This window comes from Polypterus senegalus, chromosome 2, assembly GCF_016835505.1.
Source record: "Polypterus senegalus isolate Bchr_013 chromosome 2, ASM1683550v1, whole genome shotgun sequence".
NCBI classification, from domain to species: domain Eukaryota; kingdom Metazoa; phylum Chordata; class Cladistia; order Polypteriformes; family Polypteridae; genus Polypterus; species Polypterus senegalus.
The window spans coordinates 78,718,506-78,740,306 of record NC_053155.1 but is presented as its reverse complement, the minus strand read 5'-3'; the positions used below and the strand labels follow the sequence as shown (position 1 = coordinate 78,740,306).

The following is a 21,801-nucleotide window of genomic DNA, read 5'->3' as shown; positions in this document are numbered from 1 at the left end:
TGACTACCTGCATTACTCACACAACATGTTAACCTTTTAAAAGAAGTGTTCTGAAGAGCCACTTTTTTGAGGAGTCATTTAGCACTTTTCACAAGTACCAGTTACATTCTAGTGTATCAAAAATGAATCAATAAGTTAATATAGTGAAAAAACCAAAGGGGAGCACTAAATGGTCGGTATTCTTCAATAAGGGCGCGTAAATAAAGGCGAGCCTCAAAAGGGCGACCTCAATTGGGCGCAGCGAATAAAGGCAAAAATCAACAAAATTATTACAGAAAATTTATTAGATTAGCCATTTGAACTAAATTATCTACGAACGCCTTTATTCATCGCGCTCAATTGAGGTCGCCCTTTTGAAGCTCGCCTTTATTTACACGGGCCTTTATTCGCCGCACCCAATTGAGGTCGCCCTTCCTATCAATTCAGCAGTAGGGCCTCTAGAAGGACTTTTATTTTGATACAGCTAGTTTCACTTGCGAGTTGACATTTTTTTAGGCATCACACCACAAAGTCTCGTGACGCACCAAGAAGTCACGTGATATTCCTTTGGCTACAATGTAGTACTTTCTGTTTCCGCATTGGTGTATTTACTGTTTGTTTTTTAATGTGACTGAAGTCCGTTTTCTTTACAAGGTGTTTGTGTAGTTTTTTTAAATATATATGTGTTAATGTTCCTGCTTATCTGTAAGCGACTCAAGGGCTTGGCATTACACTTACTGCATTAAATGTCACGCGGAAACAAAATCAATTGGCGACGTGAAAGCAGGAACTTTTTGTCATCCGTGTTGTGAAGGTTCGGCGCATTTCCCTGTTGCTTTTAGAGGAGACCGTTTGACAAGTGCGATTTCATTTTTTTAATTTTGTTTTCTCCATGTTCATCACGATTATATTTGGTTTGCTGGTCTTGTGCCAGCACACCTCTTTTGTCACTGGAATTCCTGTCGCTGAGAGGGACCTGAACAGAAATTTGGGACATGTTGTTCTGGAAATGAAGCAGCACTTCACCTGGAGAAATATGACTTGTCCGCTGTGTAAAACCGCCTTCGGTATTCTTAATATCGCCATGCAGGTAAAAGAAACATTCAGTTCTTCTTTTCTTAACGTTTAGTGCTCAGAACAGACTTGCCAAATTTTGAAAGATATTGTTTAGTTCAGCTTCTTTCGGAAGTCAATTATTTCGTAGTAAACCTGGGACAAAATGTCAGGTGAAACGGGGTCATTTTGAAGTAGCGAATATTAACGATTAATTATTTATTAAGTAATTCACTTGAAGGCTGTCTGTTTGCACGTTGCTATACTTGGGATTAGTGCAGGGAGAATGTTTTTGAGTGTGATCTGCTATGGACTGCGCCTTATTCCGTCGGTATACTCTTCGGAAATCCAGGACCCTAAACTGATTTAGGGAGTCTGGAAAAAGAATGGGCGAATATTTAATTGTCCCAAGTAGCAGAAGTTGGGCAGGTTACAGAGTATCCTTACTACATCACAAATTCATTCTTGTTACGTTGATTGGTGGTTTTAAATGCCCCCCTAAATGAGCGAGTAAGCCAGGCAAAGGAATTTCACTCCATCCTGAAGTAATTCATGCTTTGAACCTGATAAGAACTGTGGTAGTTAGGAACCCGCGCCTTACCTCATCTTACGGGAACATTGTCTTCCACTTTAACTGTTTGGGCGTGTTTCTCGAGTTAAGTCACAAAATTATACAGTACTGCTATGCTTTCTGGTGTCGTTACATTGTCACATTTTAGATAGTGCTGTTTAAAAACATTCTGACACAACCGACTTGTACCAACAAAGCTTTCAAAAAAAGAAATAAATCATGTAGCTCGAGAAAAGCGTGATTTCTTCTCCTCCGGTATGTCAGAGGAAATACTGTAGTCACCGACCTAACTGATAGACCACACAGCGCAGAAGACCACAAATAGATCCCACTTGTCACACATTTGAAATCGTTTAATTATAGCTCATATTTTTTATAGATTTATTTAATAATTGTTTATAAGTAAACAACAACAACATTTATTTATATAGCACATTTTCATACAAACAGTAGCTCAAAGTGCTTTACATATTAAAGAACAGAAAAATGAAAGACACAATTATAAAACAAAATAAATCAACATTAACATCGAATAAGAGTAAGGTTCAATGGCCAGGGGGGACAGAAAAACAAAAAACTCCAGACGGCTGGAGAAAAAATAAAATCTGTAGGGATTCCAGACCATGAGACCGCCCAGTCCCCTCTGGGCATTCTTCCTAACATAAATGAAACAGTCCTCTTTGGATTTAGGATTCTCACGGAAGGACTTGATGATGATGATGGTCACGTAGACTTCTGCCTTTTAATCCGTCCATCATTGTTGGAGCATCATGAAGCTTTGAGTAGGTGGAGGTGGCGCAGGCCACCACCACAAAGAAACCGGAAAAGAAACAGAAAAGAGAGTTGGGGTCAGTACGGTTTTAGAGCCACCATGAATAGTTATTTTGAGGAGATTGAACATATAGAGTATCAGGATTAAGTTAAATTAAGAATAAAATGAAGTTATAAAAAGGCCATGTTAAAGTAATGTGTTTTCAGCAGTGTTTTAAAGTGCTCTACTGTATCAGCCTGGCGAATTCCTATTGGCAGGCTATTCCAGATTTTAGGTGCATAACAGCAGAAGGCCGCCTCACCACTTCTTTTAAGTTTTGTTCTTGGAATTCTAAGGAGACACTCATTTGAGGATCTGAGGTTACGATTTGGAATATAAGGTGTCAGACATTCTGATATATAAGATGGGGCGAGATTATTTAAGGCTTTATAAACCATAAGCAGAATTTTAAAGTCAATTCTGAATGACACAGGTAACCAGTGTAGTGACATTAAAACTGGAGAAATGTGTTCGGATTTTCTTTTCCTAGTTAGGATTCTAGCAGCTGCATTCTGCACTAGTTGCAAACGATTTATATCTTTTTTGGGTAGTCCAGAGAGGAGTGCATTACAGTAATCTAGTCGACTGAAAACAAACGCGTGAACTAATTTCTCAGCATCTTTCAGTGATATAAGAGGTCTAACTTTACTTATGTTTCTTAAGTGAAAAAATGCTGTCCTAATGATCTGATTAATATGTGATTTAAAATTCAGATTACAGTCAACAATCACCCCTAAGCTTTTTACCTCCGTCTTGACTTTTAATCCTAATGTATCCAGTTTATTTCTAATAGCCTCATTGTATCCATTATTGCTGATCACTAAAATTTCAGTTTTCTCTTTATTTAACTTGAGAAAATTACTATTCATCCATTCTGAGATACTAGTCAGACATTCTGTTAGTGAATCAATAGAATCGGGGTCAGTGATACATTTTTTTTTTATAACCTTATTTGGTTTGCATATGCATATTAAAATACAGTGTACTGCTAAATCTCTGCAAATCATTCATTATACACTATCATTAAGTACTTTTAGACAATGAATTATTCAACAGCAGTGTTTCAAGATTTTTTTTTCTCTCATTGGGGGACAAATTGAGTAAGATCATCTATGGTAAGTAGATATTTCTAACAGGTGAAATGGTGTACAACATATAATGCAACTGTACATTACAGGTTCTCAAGTCCAGATGTTGAGGCCACAAATTTTCGTCCCAACCAACTTCTGTTTTTTTTAAATTGAGATCTTCTTTAAATAGGCAAGCTGTTATTTCCCAGTTTCTGTGTTTTAATGTGAAAACAAAAATGTATGTTACACTGAGTTAATTTAGTGTTTTTTATTTCTTGTTTTAACATTTTTACCATCCTCATTATTATGATTTTCATTATAGTTTTCCATATTTAATAGTTGTTTAAGTTTTATTTATTACTAGCAGGAGTACCTGGCATTGCCCGGGAATGTATAACCGGTGAATTTCCCAAATGAAAGAAACAGAACATCGAAATAGAACAAACAGTTTTCTGATTCACATTTTCTTGTAAGTTCCTCCATTCTGGATCTGTCTGCTGTGGTGTTTCAGATGCCCTTGAAATAGACTTTCTTCTGGCATCTGAAGTGGACCTTCCAATTCTACGTCTTTTTTTTTTTTTTGGTGGCATGGGTATATTAGCGAAAAGCAGGACAATTATAATATTACATGGTATTACGTACGGAATACGCACCACAGTGAGATGAATTTATCTTATTTACAATACGTCAGAAAGCGAACAAATAGCACCAGTCAGTCAGAAAGAGCAACACTGAAATCGTACTGTGAGTCGGAAAGCAAGAAAATAGCACCACAATACGGAAAGCCAGTGAGAGAGAGTAGCACTGAAACCGTATTGGGAAAAATGGCGGGTAGGGGTGCTCTGTTTGTAAGGAGCGTCTGTGTTGAACCGTGCTGCCATTTAACGGACATTGGTGATGGTAACTACAGAGAGAAGTGGCATACTATCGCTGCTGGATGTGAGAAAATGTTGGGGAAAGAATGCTGTCTTTTTAAGGCGAGTCTTTGTTCAAACATGCTGTCACATAACGGACGTTGTTATAAATGTGAATGTATCACTACTGTTCTCTTCTAAAATGCAGGATTATAGAAAAAAACATGCTAAATAAACAATTAGATCATACAGAGGTTAAAATGACTTAGCGATTGTGAAATTATGAAACAAACCCTGAACATATTGTCCAACACAGGGCAAACACATACACACACCAAGCACACACTAGGCCTAATTTAGGGTCGGCAGTTCAACTAACCTCCATGCCTTTGGCCAAAGGGAGGAAACCCACACAGACACATGAATCACATGCAGAGCCAATGCAGGGAGGACCTGGGTTGCAAACCTTTGTCTCCTTATTGCAAGGCAGCAGCACTATGTACAAAAAAAGCACTTTACAAAAGTATTAATTTTTTGCATATTTTTAAATTTCAAATTTTTTGTTTTTAAAAGATCACTTTAAATTCTTAATGGACTTGAACACTGCCATTAGAAAAAGTGTTTGCTGCAGTCTGATTTGTTACCAGGTGTTCAGCCAAAACATAAAATCAGAATAAAGGAATTCTGGGTGAACAAATAGTACACAGCTTTAATATATAATTTTCATGGAAATTATTTAATATCCCTTACAAATTGTGGAAAAAGTAATTTCCCCTTTTCTTAACTAACCAATTGCATCACCTTAACCAGCAATAATTACAATCAGTCATGGCCTCTAGGTATTGGCTAGTTTCACACAGTACCATGGAGAAATTCTGGCCCACTCGATATTTTTCAACTCAAAAGTTATTTCTTCACAAACATGGTATATACGCATTTGTCACATGAAACTGTGTTCTAAAATTAACCCTTTGTGTTTTATAATGGAACCTGTTTGGTTACATGTCACCTAGAAAACAAAAGCCTAAAAACGTGCAGAATATGTCCATTTTGTTTAAGCCAAGAAAGTTTTAGAGAATTGGATCACACTCCTATTGTTACCAGCTTTTAAATGTCAATTTCGAACAAAAACAGAAATTGAGATTTAATCATTTAAAAAAAAAAAAGACCAGTTGCTTCATGTATATAACTCCTTGCTTAGAATTCATACTTAAACGTGGTGTAAAGACAAAACTAGAAATGTGCATATGCACAAAAAAATCAGATGCGTCATCCTGTGTGTAAGCAAAGTTCTACACACTTTATAAATACCTTTATAAATCCCAATCAGTATGAATTTTAAGGCACATACACAAGTCTACAGACCCCTCCTGACTCCTACAAGAGATGTACCTGTTTGAATATGCAAATCAATATAAATAGCCCCTTCCAATTAGTGTTTTGTTAAAGGAAATGATGAAAGCACATGTAAATAAAGAAGAATTTCAGCGAATGCAAAATGGAGGCCCTGTTCAGTGAAGTGGAGGCATGGAAAAATGTACTATTTGGTAACTTAAGCAGTGGTATAAGCAATAAAAAGCAGCATGGCACTGGCACTCAGAAGTTCAAGTTCAGAAAATTGTAAATAAGAAAAGAAGTGGTCAAATATCAAAGTCGACGCGGAAAAGGCAGGCTGCAGCTCACCATTTGTGTGTCAGCACTGTTGGAGGAGGTGGCGGAATTCCGTTGCTCACACTATTTAAGCAGTGAATTGCTGCAGTTATTTGTGAGACACTTCTATATTGAGAGAAAACATTAATGAGACGCATTTTCACATCACAGATAATTTTCATGTTTAATAGAGTGGAAATGTTTCTGTATTTACATAAACACTTTCTTTCTCTGAAGGTGACTTTATAGCAATGTATGTAAAGTCAACTGCTCTGATTAAATTTGGGAAGCTGGACTTTGCTGCAACTGTGCTTTGATGTTTGCCCATTCAAGTACAGTGTAAGGAAATCTTATATATTTGGATAAGTTACCGTCCCATACAGGTGCCATGGCACGACTCCGTGATGACTGAGAAATACTTGACCATCAACCAGTTCACATTGAAAAGCTCCTGTGGCTAAAAACCCAAGGCTGGATAGAACTTACATAGGAGCAGGTAGAACACATTTCCTCAAAGTCTACATTTGTAAAGCCTGCCCTAGTTTAGTAGACAGCTTCTCAGAGGATAGCTTTTGGAAATTGTAAATTCACTTAGACGCCAGTCATCATGATGGGGCAAGCAATCGGTACGATCTCTAAATACATGCTGTTTTCTAATTCTTTCATTTTCAATATCTTCTCTAACGGTGCTAAAGTAGCCATTCCATGCACCATTGTCTTGTTACAGATTGAGTACAATCAAATGCTTTAAATTTGTAAATGATATGCAATTAATCAGAGTATTTGATAAAGCCCACATCATGAATGCAAATACATATAAAAAAGAGGGAAACCACACAGAAACGGTAGCACTGCTTTAATGCTAGGTACCACTCGGTTTTGTAAATGTGTGTACTCGTGATCTGAGGCTGCTGTGAAAATGTGAGTGACATTACACCAACTTTAGTTTAGTATACATCTTAGCGTGAGCGTTTATACATGAGGCCCCAGCTGTGCACACTAGCTCAGTTCTTGTCTTTTTCTGCAACAACCTTTCACCCTCTTGAAAAGCAAAACTTTCTTAATTAAAAATCCTCAGAAATCATCCATCCATCCTCTTCCGCTTATCAGAGGTCGGGTCGTGGGGACAGCAACTTGAGCAGAGATGCCCAGACTTCCCTCTCCCCGGCCACTTCTTCTAGCTCTTCCAGGGGAATCCTGAGGTGTTCCCAGGTCAGCCGGGAGACATAGACCCTCCTGGGTCTTCCCCGGGACCTCCTCCCGGTTGGACGTGCCCGGAACACCTCGCCAGGGAGGCGTCCAGGAGGCATCCTGATCAAATGCCCGAGCCACCTCATCTGACTCCTCTCTATGTGGAGGAGTAGCGGCTCTACTCTGAGCCCCTCTCGGATGACTGAGCTTCTCACCCTATCTTTAAGGAAAAGCCCAGACACCCTGCGGAGGAAACTCATTTCAGCCACTTGTATTTGCGATCTAGTTCTTTCGGCCACTACCCATAGCTCATGATCATAGGTGAGGATAGGACATAGATCGACTGGTAAATTGAGAGCTTTGCCTTATGGCTCAGCTCTTTTTTCACCACAACAGACCGATGCAGAGCCCGCATCACTGTGGACACCGCACAGATCCGCCTGTCAATCTCACGCTCCATTCTTCCCTCACTCTTGAAGACCCCGAGATACTTGAACTCCTCCACTTGAGGCAGGATCTCACTCCCAACCCTGAGAGGGCACTCCACCCTTTTCCGGCTGAGGACCATGGTCTTGGATTTGGAGGTGCTGATTCCCATCCCAGCTGCTTCACACTCAACTGCAAACCAATTCAGAGAGACCTGAAGATCACAGCCTGATGAAGTAAACAGGACAATATCATCTGCAAAAAGCAGTGACCCAATCTTGAGTCCACCAAACCAGACCCCCTCAACAACCTGGCTGTGCCTAGAAATTCTGTCCATAAAAGTTATGAAATAAAGTAATAAAGTAAAAATAAATAAAGAAATAAAGTAGACTAGCCGAAGCCTGCCGTAGCATAGGGCAGTGTAAGAATAAGAATGAAAAACGGTGAGAAAGGAATTCAGAAATCAAGAAGAAATAAATACTTCTTGAAAGACGCAGTTGTGAATAGGTGTTTTGGTGGTGATGACAGATAATGAGTCGAAAGATCTAACCTTAGAAAAAGCCACGTACAACTGACTGTGGCTGAAGACTGTTTTTTTTCTAGTATTATTGTGAAGAGTAAACAGCATGTGGGTATGAGGAAGGCCGCGCTTCTGAAATTCGATTACATAAATATAATCAATAACAACCTAAAAAAGATGTAGTAGAATGTCTCTAAGTAATTCCTGCACCTTAATCCAAAAGACTCGTACTACAAAATCAGGTCTGTGCTCCGGTCTTTGGGTATCCGACAGTGCATGTAGAATTTCTGGCCAAGCAGGATTACATATGAAGTGATAAATAAATGAGGCTGTCCGAATTTACGTACTATGGCCATGGCATCCTGCTAGTTTTGTTGCATGTATCTTGCACTTCCTGGAAATGTGGATGGTAATATGATCATTTTGCCTACACATACCTTGTTATTTTCAGTGTTTGCTTGCAGTGCGTCTGACAGTCCTTTGTATTGTTCCACACGCAAATCTTGTTGATCTAATCTGAGATAGTTGAGACGCGCGCCCTCTGTTTTAACATACACATTTATGATGTACTGTTGGAATAGTTCGCCGCTGGAGTGCAAAATACTAAATGTATTCCTCATTGCTAATCTGTACGCGTAAAATTGGCATTCAGTAAGCCTTATTCGCTTGGCGGTTATTTTATTGGGAACATGTTGCAAATCTTTGTGCCAGCCAATGTCTCCGTAAGGGAATAAAAGTGGGTAAAGGATAGGATCGCAATTCATATTGAGCATGGAAATCTGTTTACAGGAGTTGCCTATGGGACAGATGCAAACGTCCCTTTTGACAGGCGGTTCGCCATCTTCTCCGACAAAAATCACTGCGACATTGGTGTGACATGTTGGGGCATTGTATCATCGTAAATCCTGCCTAGGGTTTTCCTCGAAAAGCATTCGTACAGATGTTGTTGGATTGGACTGAGCGATTTCATGCATGTGTTTCTATGATTTAGCGAAGGGTTTGATGGTTCTGAGCATGTAATCTAGCCGGAGAAGTAAATTTTCACTGCATGCAGAGTTTGCTTTACTTTGTAAGCATACTTCAGAAGCTTGGCGAGAAATGCTGTGTTGGCTGCGTGTGGGCGGAACCGGTTTTGAAGAGGAGCCGCTGGCAGCATGGGAAGGGGTTTGGATGAGGACGAATAGGAATCGAGAAATGCCGTGTCGGCTGCCTGTGAGCAGGACTGGTTTTGAGGTGGAAGCAGAACAAACCAGAAAAGAAATATATATAAGAGATTTAATTATTTCATCAATGTTGGTGTACCCTGCAGCTCCCTGTACTTTTAAAGAAGTGTTTCTCAATCACTGGGTTGGGTCTGTCCTTGGAGGGTCACTAGTTGATATTGTTTATAATGGCAGTGATTCGCAAAGTAGGATGCACAGTGGTTTGCTGCTTGACAATCTCTTCTTTTCATAAGAAGGGGGAGAGGAGGGTAGGCATGCAAGCCTTAATGACAGTCTCACTTAGTTCACCCCTTTGGAGGGTCACGAAGAGACCACATGAAAAAAATGGGTCACAACACCAGAAAAGATTTAAAAATACTGCTGTAAATAATCCTCAAACTGTATTACTGATACCTGTTTGCTTAATTGATGGCATTCAGTTATTAGTTATTGCTCTGTGACTTACAAATGATGGAATCTTAAAAGCTAATCTTAACTGAGGCAAAAGAGATCTGTAAATCCCATGAGATGTAACTTAAGTATCAAAGAGCCTTGCAATATTTTTATCTTTGTCTTTTAAAGCGTTTTTTTTTTTTTTTTTTGGAAAAAAACCATACCCATTATAAATCAGCATACTACTGTCCCAAAATGTCTTGATTATTACAATTTGGCTGTGAATGCCTGTTTCTGGAGATGCCTTCAGAAATTATAATTTAATTTTGCAATTTCCAATGATGGGTATTATTATTTTGCTGAGGTTTTACAAAATTAATGATCTGATGTGTCTCAGAACTTGTGCTATTAATTTTGCACATACAGTATAGTATGAGCTACAGCCTGTCAGATTTATTCTGAACCCAGCTGGCCTAAATCAAGAGGCTAATTGTTAGCTAAAGTATTCCAACAGCTGGCTTTCAGTTCCCCTTCCAAGTTTGTTTTTTTGTTTTTTATGGCAAGGGGCACTTTTTTAAACTTGAGTTTGAAAACTTTGTATACATAACAAACAAATGAAAACCACCAACATTTGGTGTCTTCCTACTTTTGCATAGAACCCATAAAAATACCAGATATATGTGTATTATTTCAAGCAGTCATATGTACTTTAGTATGAGAAGTATAATTTATTTTAAAATCCAGCTCTGTGTTTCTCACCTTACTTTTCTAGTGCTATGTGTCCACTGTTTATAGCCAAAGGAAATCTGAGATCCTTATAAAAGGAAAATCAAGAAAAAGACTAAAGGTGGTGTTTGAATCAAATTATTTAACTGTACTCAATGTAATACTATGTACTGTACACTTTTTCAGTTTGAGCAGTAATGGTCTCCTGCAATGATTTCTGTAGTGTGGCTCAAAGTCCTTTAAAAAGTGAAATACTTTTAAAATCTGATTCACAGAGGGCAATCTGATTATACTGTTGTTAACACTCTGAATACTTAATTTTATTTCCTGGACATGGGGAATTACTGTAGGTGGGTTGCTTTTCCAGTGAAATTCTTACATGTTAGTCTTGGAATCCTAGTTTTATTAGGATCTATCTTTAATCTTTTATATCAGTTCTGGTATAACCAGAACTCAGTCCTGACTTGGATTTCTATTTGCTGCATGTAACACCCACTGAACACCTTTTTAGAATTTTGAGCTATGCATAAATATAGTCTGTTGGTAGCTGACTAGCTTCTGTGTTCTGTATATGTTAGCTGCACAGTTACATGAAAATATCATCCAGTAAAGAGGTTGTTCTGTACACATATGTGAAGATTTTGCTCACATACTGTTTTTCGTATATATTAAAGAAAACAAACATGCAAGCACACACACTTAACACTGAACTGGCTGCAAAATGGATTATTGTTTGCGGCTGTGTCAGAGTACAGTTTCAACATTCTCATATGCAAACCAAATAAAGCAAATGAGAGACAAAGAACATAAGAAATGAATTAAATCATTCAGGAAAATAAACATGCCTTCTCCTTGGTATTAAAAGCTGTGATTAGAGTGCAAGAGTTTCAAGCAAAATGCACTATTTGCTGTTTTTGGACAGGTGGTATATATTTAATCACAGTAATGCTTGGTTTAATAATGAAAATATTTTTAGTTAAAACAGGAAAAGACTGAAACAAGTAGGACTGGGGTATTATATTCTAGAGTGCTTTTCACTCACCACACACAATGCAGATGGGGCAACCCATTTTTCAAAATGTATATCAAAAGAGACATTACTATGGTAATTAACAAATTTAATAAGCACATCTGCTTGCTTACTGTATACATATAATGTGTGGATCTATGTAATTTCTATTTAGAAACTGGTAGTAAGTTTATGCAGTCTGTTACATATTTTGCCTGTGGCTTTATGCTAAATCTTGGTTGTATAGTAATATTGATTTGCACATTTGCCTCACAGACCTGTCATAATGGGTTCAAATCCTTCTTCTGGTTATTGCCTTTTTGAAGTTTGCATATTTTTCCCATGTCTCTTTGAGATTTAACTATTTGCCCTCGAATAAGGTGTATATTTATAAGTTTAACTAGAGAATCAAAACTGGCACAGTGAGCATAATGGAGTAGTTCTCCATTCAGGGCCCGGTATTGCCAAAGTAGGCCAAAGCCTTGGATTGGATTAAGCAGATCTGAGAATGCTACATTGTTATACTAAGTCTTCCATTGCTATAGCAGTGCAATTTCTTTCTGAGCCTGCATAGCAAGTCAGCATTTCTGATGCTTGTCTGTCCTTTATGAAAGGAAAACTGAGCAATGATTATAAACAGATGATTGCCCACCAATCATATGACTGGCTACAAGCTAATGTGATATTACAGGTACTGGTCATAAAATTAGAATATCATGACAAAGTTGATTTATTTCAGTAATTCCATTCAAAAAGTGAAACTTGTATATTAGATTCATTCATTACACATAGACTGATGTATTTCAAATGTTTATTTCTTTTAATTTTGATGGTTATAACTGACAACTAATGAAAGTCCCAAATTCAGTATCTTGGAAAATTAGAGTATCAATTAAGACCAATGTAAAAAAAGGATTTTTAGAAATGTTGGCCAACTGAAAGGTATGAACATGAAAAGTATGAGCTTGTAAAGCACTCAATATTTAGTTGGGGCTTCTTTGGCCTGGATTACTGCAGCAATGCGGCGTGGCATGGAGTCAATCAGTCTGTGGCACTGCTCAGGTGTTATGAGAGCCCATGTTGCTCTGATAGTGGCCTTCAGCTCTTCTGAATTGTTGGGTCTGGCGTATTGCATCTTCCTCTTCATAATACCCCATAGATTTTCTATGGGGTTAAGGTCAGGCGAGTTTGCTGGCCAATCAAGAACAGGGATACCATGGTCCTTAAACCAGGTACTGGTAGCTTTGGCACTGTGTGCAGGTGCCAGGTCCTGTTGGAAAATGAAATCTGCATCTCCATAAAGTTCGTCAGCAGCAGGAAGCATGTGCTTCCTCTCTTCGTCCAGACTCTGGAACCTTGATTTCCAAAGGAAATGCAAAATTTACTTTCATCAGAGAACATAACTTTGGACCACTCAGCAGCAGTCCAGTCCTTTTTGTCTTTAGCCCAGGCGAGACGCTTCTGATGCTGTCCCTTGTTCAAGAGTCGCTTGACACAAGGAATGCGACAGCTGAAATCCACGTCTTGCATACTTCTGTGCGTGGTGGTTCTTGAAATACTGACTTCAGCTGCAGTCCACTCTTTGTGAATCTCCCCCACAGTTTTGAATGGGTTTTGTTTCACAATCCTCTCCAGGGTGCGGTTATCCCTATTGCCTGTACACTTTTTTTCTACCACATCTTGTCCTTCCCTTCGTCTCTCTATTAATGTGCTTAGACACAGAGCTCTGTGAACAGCCAGCCTCTTTAGCAATGACCTTTTGTGTCTTGCCCTCCTTGTGCAAGGTGTCAATGGTCGTCTTTTGGACAACTGTCAAGTCAGCAGTCTTCTCCATGATTGTGTAGCCTACAGAACTAGACTTAGAGACCATTTAAAGGCTTTTGAGTTAATTAGCTGATTAGAGTGTGGCACCAGGTGTCTTCAATATTGAACCTTTTCACAATATTCTAATTTTCCGAGATACTGAATTTGGGACTTTCATTAGTTGTCAGTTATAATCATCAAAATTAAAAGAAATAAACATTTGAAATACATTAGTCTGTGTGTAATGAATGAATCTTATATACAAGTTTCACTTTTTGAATGGAATTACTGAAATAAATCAACTTTGTCATGATATTCTAATTATATGACCAGCACCTGTATGCACACCTTTGCTTCTGCATTGCATTCATTTTGCACATTGTAAAACTTTTCATCATCATTCTTATATTGTCATATAATGCACACCTTTGCTTCTGCATTGCATTAATTTTGCATGTTGTAAAACTAACTTTTAATACTGTGGTTTGGCTAGAGTCTCATATATTCAGCTACCGTATTCTAAATTAAATTCATTTTTCAAATGAAAGGCGCAAGAAAGAACTTTGTTTTCTTAACCTACCATTTTCCTTTCTCTCTCTCAATATTGGGCTCTCTTTTCTTTCCTCCCATCAATTCACCCCTAAATTCCTTCTCAACTGTATGGTTGTGGTGGGCTGGAACTTATAACAGCTATATAGGATGCATCCCTAATTTCTTTCCCAGGCCGATTGGTTAGCCTTTGGATTCAAGACATATTTAAACCTCATCCCAGGACCACCAATTCAACTTGCCAAAAAGGCTAGAGTATCGTCTAATAGCTCATTGTGTCTCCAATCCTTCTAGGAAATACCTTATCTCCATGGCTGCTGGCCAGCTGTCTGCTCTTACAAAGGGGTATCCCGATCCTTACCTTCTAAGCTTAAAACCATTTATGGTGTTCTGTTAATCACTGGGCATTTGAACCTTTTCCTTAATCTTTTGTGGCATTACTCCCTCTAGTGTATAGAGTATTTAGGAGTAATTACTTTTTCTTCCTGTTTTAATCTTCTCGTTCCCCTTTGCTTCCCATAATCCTTGCCTGCAAACACCTTGTTTGTTGATCCACCCATCACAGTGGGAGAATTAAGCATTTCATCTCCTGCTGAATTTGTAAGTTTGCTCACTTACAAAGAAATGAACAGTCTAATTTTATGGTAGTTTTTTTTTAATGGAGAGAGACAAAATATCAACCAAAATCCAGAGAAAACACATTACATAAAAGTTATAAATTGATTTGCATGACATTGAGTGAAATAAGTATTTGATCCCCTATAACCCAGCCAGAATTCTGGCTCCCACATATTGGCTCTGTGCCCATGTGGCACACATTACAATCAATCAATGAATTACAGATACTCCTGATCAAATACTTACTTTAACTCAAGATTGTAATGACTAGAGTGCTTCTGAAATTAACTACAGAACATAAATGTTTTTGAAGGAAGTTTATATATGTATAGTACTGTGGGTGAGTAAGTGACTGCGCCATTTTAAAAACTGTACAAAGTTGAGGGTTGTGCCCTATGTTGCCATGATAAGTTCCAGCCTACCAGAATCTTGCAGATTTAATAAATGAGTTCAGAAACTAGTTGCTCTGTGAATACTGGTTCATCTAATACCTTGGAATGTACTGTATTGCTGAAAAGATTTGTGTTTAATTTTTATTAACCTGCCTGTTGTTATTTCTGTTTTAAATATGTTTAAAAAAGTAAAGTTTAGCGTTGTACATAATGCTTGGGTAATAGAAAATATATTCAAAGTCATTGTCTTAAAGATAATAAACCTGAAAATTCACTTAAATATAACATTTCTTTCTTCAGATTGAGAAAAATAAAGACTATGTGGCATCATTGTCTGCCAAAATCTGTGTCTGGCTGCACTTTGAAGAGCCTAACATTTGCACAAAAATAACTGAACTGTTCAAGGAAGATGTTATAGCTGCTGTCATGGATTCTGTGCTCCGGCCATCTGAAATATGTGCAGTGCTGTTTGGAGAGCAATGTGGTCATTTTGACATCTTTTCAGAGTGGAACATCACACTGCCTCGCACACCAAAGCCTCCGGTGATCCCTCCAGTGCCTCCTAACCCAAGTGCTCCTCGTAGCAGGATCCTTTTTCTCACCGATGTACATTGGGATCGTGATTATGCAGAGGGCAGTAGTATTGATTGTAAGGAACCACTGTGCTGCAGGAGTGATTCAAGCCCAGCACACCATCATCAAACAGGTGCTGGACGCTGGGGTTCCTACAGTAAATGTGATCTGCCTTTGCACACTGTAGAGAACCTCTTACAACATTTAGCTGCTACTGGTCCATGGGATTGGGTCTACTGGACTGGAGACATTCCAGCTCATAATGTGTGGGATCAGACTCGTGATCAGCAGCTGCTTGAAATAAAAACAATTTCCAAGCTTATCCGCAAGTACCTGGGTAATCTGCCTGTGTATCCTGCTGTGGGAAATCATGAGAGTGCTCCTGTGAATAGTTTCCCACCACCATTCATTATTGGAAATCACTCCTCATCATGGCTTTATAACGCAATTGCAGATGAATGGGCGGTTTGGCTAGCCCCGGAGGCACAGAAGACAATAAGGTTTGCTTAAAACTACATGTTTATTCTAGGCTAGGTATTAACTTTAAATATTTGGTCTTATCTTGACAGTACCTAGTGAAGCTGACAGTCTAGTTTATTTTAAACAAGAATACATAAATCTCTGCAGGCAAGTATGTACTGAATGCTGTTATATTTCCATTTGCGTGTGTTTGTTTTTTCACCTTAAAGAATTCATCTTGGGCAACTGTAAAATACACAAGGAATAAATGAGGTAATTATCTACAACAAAATTAAGTACGTAACTGTTAAAATAAGATGTCTTGCAAAAGATATGGAAAAAAATCTCTGCAATGAATGGAGAGATCTAACTATGTAATAGCAGTTTATATTACTTGGTTTTGCCCTTTTTTTCTATTGCAGAAACTTTGAGTCATTTGTAAATGTGTTGACATTGTTAATATTGAGTGCTACGAAATCAGCAGGAAAATTGAGTTCAGCAGTTCAAGATTGCACAGCAGGTCATTCTTCCACTTTCCACCCAGTGTTTCTGGTGAGGCTCACAGTGGCTGTACACTAAGCTGTGCAGATCATTTGCCTTTGGTGATTCTGAGACAATCCCAAGTCAACTGCATCTCCTATGTATGCCCCTGTGTTTTCTGCAGGTGGTGCACCTTGATATATTCACTATGTGAAGTGTCCAGTGGACGTCCTAGCTACATGTCTAAAACAGCTTGTCTTATCTTGATTTGTAAAAGCGCCTGTCTATTCAAGCTTCAACCATACTGCTGTGCTACTGCACAGGAATTTGTTTTGTCCCTTGCTCTTGCAGTCTTGTATGTTACAATCACTGCCTAAAGCTTGTAGCTGTAGGAGAGACCTTGGATATAGATAGACTGAAGAATTTAAAGTTTCATCCTGGAACTTGGCTCCTTTTTCGCAAGCACAGATTATGCAACATTTGTAAATATACTTCTGAACAAATTTTTTGGTCTGTCTAACAATGCCTAATTTGTGCCAAGACCATCCAGATACTTGACCTCCTCTACTTTGCACGGCTAACTAAACTGTACTGTGCTTCTAAGGTCTCTGGTGCAGCTACAGCCTTTTAGGTCTGCTCTTATCCTTCTGTTACATCACAAGAGCTGCTAACATTACATTAAAGGCTCTTTAGTCAGCCTGTTTACGTGATAATAAGCTTGTCTTACCACTAGTGTCCACTAACAGTTTGAAGGGTCTTCATTGTGATGGGCACTTTTTGGCCACAGCTCCTTTTAGCTGAGGTCTTGAACAGGGTGAATTCTAATACCATGTTAGTGACAACTTAAGGTAAATGTTAAGGTCATCCAAGTCAGAGTTCAAACTGTACCAACAACATTAGTAAATATGTGAGGTTTAATGAAAAGGAAAATATATGAAAGGGTAATATATTTATCAAGAAATGTGACTGTATTATCTAATATTGTAGTTGTCATGCTGTGCTATGTTTATCATTAGAGTACACAAGCAGCCATTGAGAGATTAAAAACTCACTAACATTTTTGCATAAGAATGTATATAATTCAGTTTTTTTCTGAATAAGCACAGTACAATAATAATGCACATGGCTAAAAGCCATGCAGCACAAATTCAAAATATAATGTTGAAACTTAATCCGAGCATCATCGAGCTGTGTATATGTATATATTCCTAAAGGGTGTATATGTGTGTGTTATTTTAAATAACCATTCAAAAATGACTAGAGATAGTTAGGAATAATATGAATACCCTCAAAAGAAGCTCAAACAAGAGTGTGCTGTGGTATACCAATGAGTTGTGAGGATTGATTTATGTGCTAAGACTGATGGGAATATTTTAATATTGGTAGGTAAATCATTCTAGAGTTTGGGAGTCCTATAGATTCAGGGTCTTCTTGTTGTGGTACTTTTATTTATCCTTGGAATTTTAAGTAGGCCTGCATCTTGTGATCACAGTGTGTGCCTTCAAGTTTACGTTTTAGTAAGTTCCGAAAGATATCGGGTGGGATAAACTATTTACATCTTTACACACAGACATGAGAAGAACGATTTTAAAACTGACTCTAAATGTAATTAAAAGACAAAGAAGTAATTTAAGATCTGGAATTGTATGAGTATAAATTTTAGTTCTAATTATAATCCTTGCTGTTGTATTTTTTTTTTTTACATTGACAACTGTGGGGTAATACGTGAACAATTTTTTTTTTTTTTTTGACAGTCATTATTATGGTAATTTTCTATTGTTGAGAAAGTGGTTTTTAGGAACAACTGACAACATTAATTAGTCTTATCTGATAATAATTCAGACAGATTCAGCCAACCTAAAATTCAAGAGTTCTGATTTTTTACAGTTGCCTTAATGTTCACAAAGTTACTACAGACTGAAAAAAAAAATTTTTCCCTAAATTTATTATGTTCATAAGGATTACAGGTGAAGGCTTTGAAATCACTTCAGTTTTTTAGGCCCAGCACCTCATTTTGATGTTTGATTATGCAAAGTGTGAAGCTTTTTGGGTTCTGCCCTATCTTTGGCCCTCTAAACACAAAAAATCCACATTTTTTTTGTCCATTTGGACCATATGATGTGCTGGAAATTACTCCGTTTGATAAAGAGTAAACCAATAGGTGTTTTCAGCAAAAATGCTAAGAAGGACATGAAGTTCTCCATGCCACAATACATGACCCCAGGGTTCACTTCCTAGAGAGATACAAGGGATCAAAGTTACTCCTTTTCACAAAACTTAAAAAATGGGGTTTGGCAATATAGACATGTGGAATATCATTTTATGCTACTTCAAAGTTGCTGAATATAGCAATATTTTTGATATTTGATTCTTTACTTGTGGTCCTAGTCTTCTAAATACCGCTCTCAGAAAGTTAAAAATGACAAATTTCAAAAATAAGTATGTGAGGTATTGCTTTAGACAGTTTCACTGTCAGTGATTACAAATAAGATGTTGTTTTTAATCCTTTACTAGGAATCCTCTATGGGGGTGAAAACTGAAATTTCAGTTACTTTCAAGAATATTTCGACTTAAAACTTCTAGATTGAAGCACACATTTTAATACAACTCAAATAGATTAAACTTTTCGGGTTTGTTATGTAATTCTTCCTCATGAAGTAAATCATTACATTACTAATGAGGCTTACACTAATTCAGATTTTTTTATTTTATTTTAAATGTGTCACTTAAAAGTGCATTGAGCCACACCAACTCTAAATTTTGATTAAGCATGTTTGTGAATATTATGTTATTTTTAACTTATTATTGTAAACATTTCTTTTGTTTTCCCAGAACATAGTCACTAAGCCAATTAAAACCAAATAAACCAAACAATAAGCCAGCAAAAAAAAAAAATGGACTAGACTCGGAAACACAAGAAGATAACCTATGTTATGTGTAGAGATATTATATATTAATTATTTTAGTTCTTTAAAAGTAATTTGTTCCTGTTCCTTCAATTCATTTAATGCAGAATATTTATTTACCCAAATATTTCACTAATTTTAAGGTCCACAGTTGTACTACAAATTATTTTTGTCAGTTGAAGCCATTAATGTTGCAACATTTACACCTCATGCTTTATAAAAGAAGGGGACCTTTGTATTTAGGTGATGTGCCTATTCATCTGTGAAAAACATTGCCATCCCACAACCATCTTTAAAGTCTTGCACGTTTCTCATTTGGAAATGTATTTAATAATATTTGAAACCTCTTGATTAATAATTTAAACATTTATGTATATGTTAAGATAGCTACCGTATATGTAACTATTCTCTACTGAATGCAATACAAGCAGAGTTTATATCAGTTAAATCACCAAATCTGTGTACTTAGCATGCAAGGAGTGGATTTATTTTTAACAGGTAAAAATTCCTGTTGCTATAATTGGTATTAATTAGAAGTGTCACATCCTCTCCATACAGCTTATTATTGTAATAACTTAGTAATTGTTTGCAACTTAGCTAATTTTAGTTACACAAATGCAGTTATTAACAGTTATTAATATAACAGGAAGTGATTATTTAATCAGGCTGCATAATCTTACACATTACAAATAAGACTTGTTGAATTATTATAACAGGAATAATATAGCATCAAACTTGGGTATTGTCCCTGTAAGCTGTTAAGGGCATAAGGATTTAATTTGCATTTGTACATTCATTGTGTTGCTTTGACTTAGTACTGAAAATATCTGTAGGTAGACAGAAATAAATGGCACACACAATACTTGTCTTCTCTTGGGACAAGTACCGAGTAAGCTTATCTTCATCAAGGTGTCACTGCAGCAGTTATCCAAGAAAAATACTATGGGATCTGTAAATTTTGGATTTACCACCTAGACCTTGTGCTTTGCTTGCTCCTGCAGATATAAAATGTAACATTTACATCTTTTCAACTTTAAAAAAAAAAAAAAACAACAGCGGGCATAAACACAAATTTCTGGAGTAAGTAACGTGTAATATTTAAGTATTTGATTAATGATATCACAGTGGAACAGTGTTTTATTTCTGCACCATTACAGCTCCATTGTCCTGGATTCAAATTGTGATCAAGGTACACCTTATGTGAAGCTGAATAGAGCTCTAGTCAATTTCAGAGAGAACAAACACACACACACGAGGGCCATTTTGGCATCATCAATCCACCAACATCAAAAAACATATGTACAGATAGAGACATTGCATTGCCACAGACCATGTGACTTTGTGTTTTACATAGCTGTACTGACAGAAAATATGTTTAATTTTTAACCTTTGGAAGTAAAAAAGTGGAACCTTCCTAAACATACTTCAGTCAGCAATCTGTATCATAGATGAGGAACTTGAAGTGGTAACATGCCATGTAACAGTACTGAAAAAAGAAAGGATGCTCTGTAGGCCAGATTTTTTCTTCATCTGGCCAGCAACCTCTTCCATTTACTTCATAACTAAAAAAATCTACAAGGGGATTCTTTTCAAGCCCAATTTATTCTGTAAATCCCAATTTGTAGTTGTTAATATGTTAAAATCAGAGTTGGTTGATACCAGTGCACTATATGCAAAGTACAAGTTCTGTCTTGCCAAATTTCCAACATATAAAACATCTGCTAATTTTTCACCTCAGAATTTTCTATTATGCAGTAACAGTAAAAGATTTCTTTTGAATAGTAAATAATGGAAGTTTGAGAAAATATATGTAAAATGTAATGGAAATAATAAGTATGCATAAACTACATTATTAAAACTGGTCACTGTCACATAACGTAAAAGACAATAACAGTACCGTTTTTAATTCATTCACCAATATTTTGCCTGAAATGTGGTGCTAGTTACCCATTTTCTACAACCATTACATTTCTGGGCTGGCCTGTTTACTGCTTTGCTTAACTGATGTCTTGATCATCATTGTTATCCTTTTGATATTTAGAGCATCTGTCCTGTTGACTTTACCCTTAGGGTGTGCCTCAAGGTTAAGTTCAGAATTGAATGGCCTTAAACAGTTTTCTGTCTCCACCTACAGTAAGCTAGACCTTTATATTTATCATTTTGTGTTCTTGCTGAGTAATTACCAAAAAGTATGTATATAAATATATATTATGTGTTTTCTGCTTCTAGACTAAAATTGTTTTGGTTAGTTGTTAAAAAATAGGTTTACCACAGCTGAAGTACATACATTAAACATGATTTCATTTTATTATTTGTAGATGGGGAGGTTTTTACACAATGCAGATTCGGCCTGATCTGCGCTTGGTTTCCCTCAACATGAATTTCTGCGCTAAGGAAAATTTTTGGCTGTTGGTTAATGATACAGACCCAGCAGGTCAGCTTCAGTGGCTTATTGGTGTTCTGCAGCAATCTGAAATGAAAGGAGAAAAGGTGAGAAAATAACATTTATAAATATCCTTTGGAATTCAAAATAAATGGTATACAATATTGAGAAATCAGGTGTGCC

The 21,801-nt window shown here is 37.1% G+C and overlaps 1 protein-coding gene across 1 annotated transcript in view; it reads left to right on the top strand.

Annotated features, from left to right (window-relative positions):
• The first annotated feature begins 541 nt into the window (after positions 1-541).
• smpd1 (sphingomyelin phosphodiesterase 1) overlaps positions 542-21,801 on the top strand; it is a 50,233-nt gene continuing 28,973 nt past the window's right edge. Inside the window, exons 1-3 of the mRNA XM_039744052.1 lie at positions 542-1,069; positions 15,118-15,890; positions 21,554-21,725. Of these exons, the coding sequence (XP_039599986.1) occupies positions 872-1,069; positions 15,118-15,890; positions 21,554-21,725 (1,143 nt within the window). The 5' untranslated portion in view covers positions 542-871. The remainder of the gene's footprint in view (positions 1,070-15,117; positions 15,891-21,553; positions 21,726-21,801) is intronic.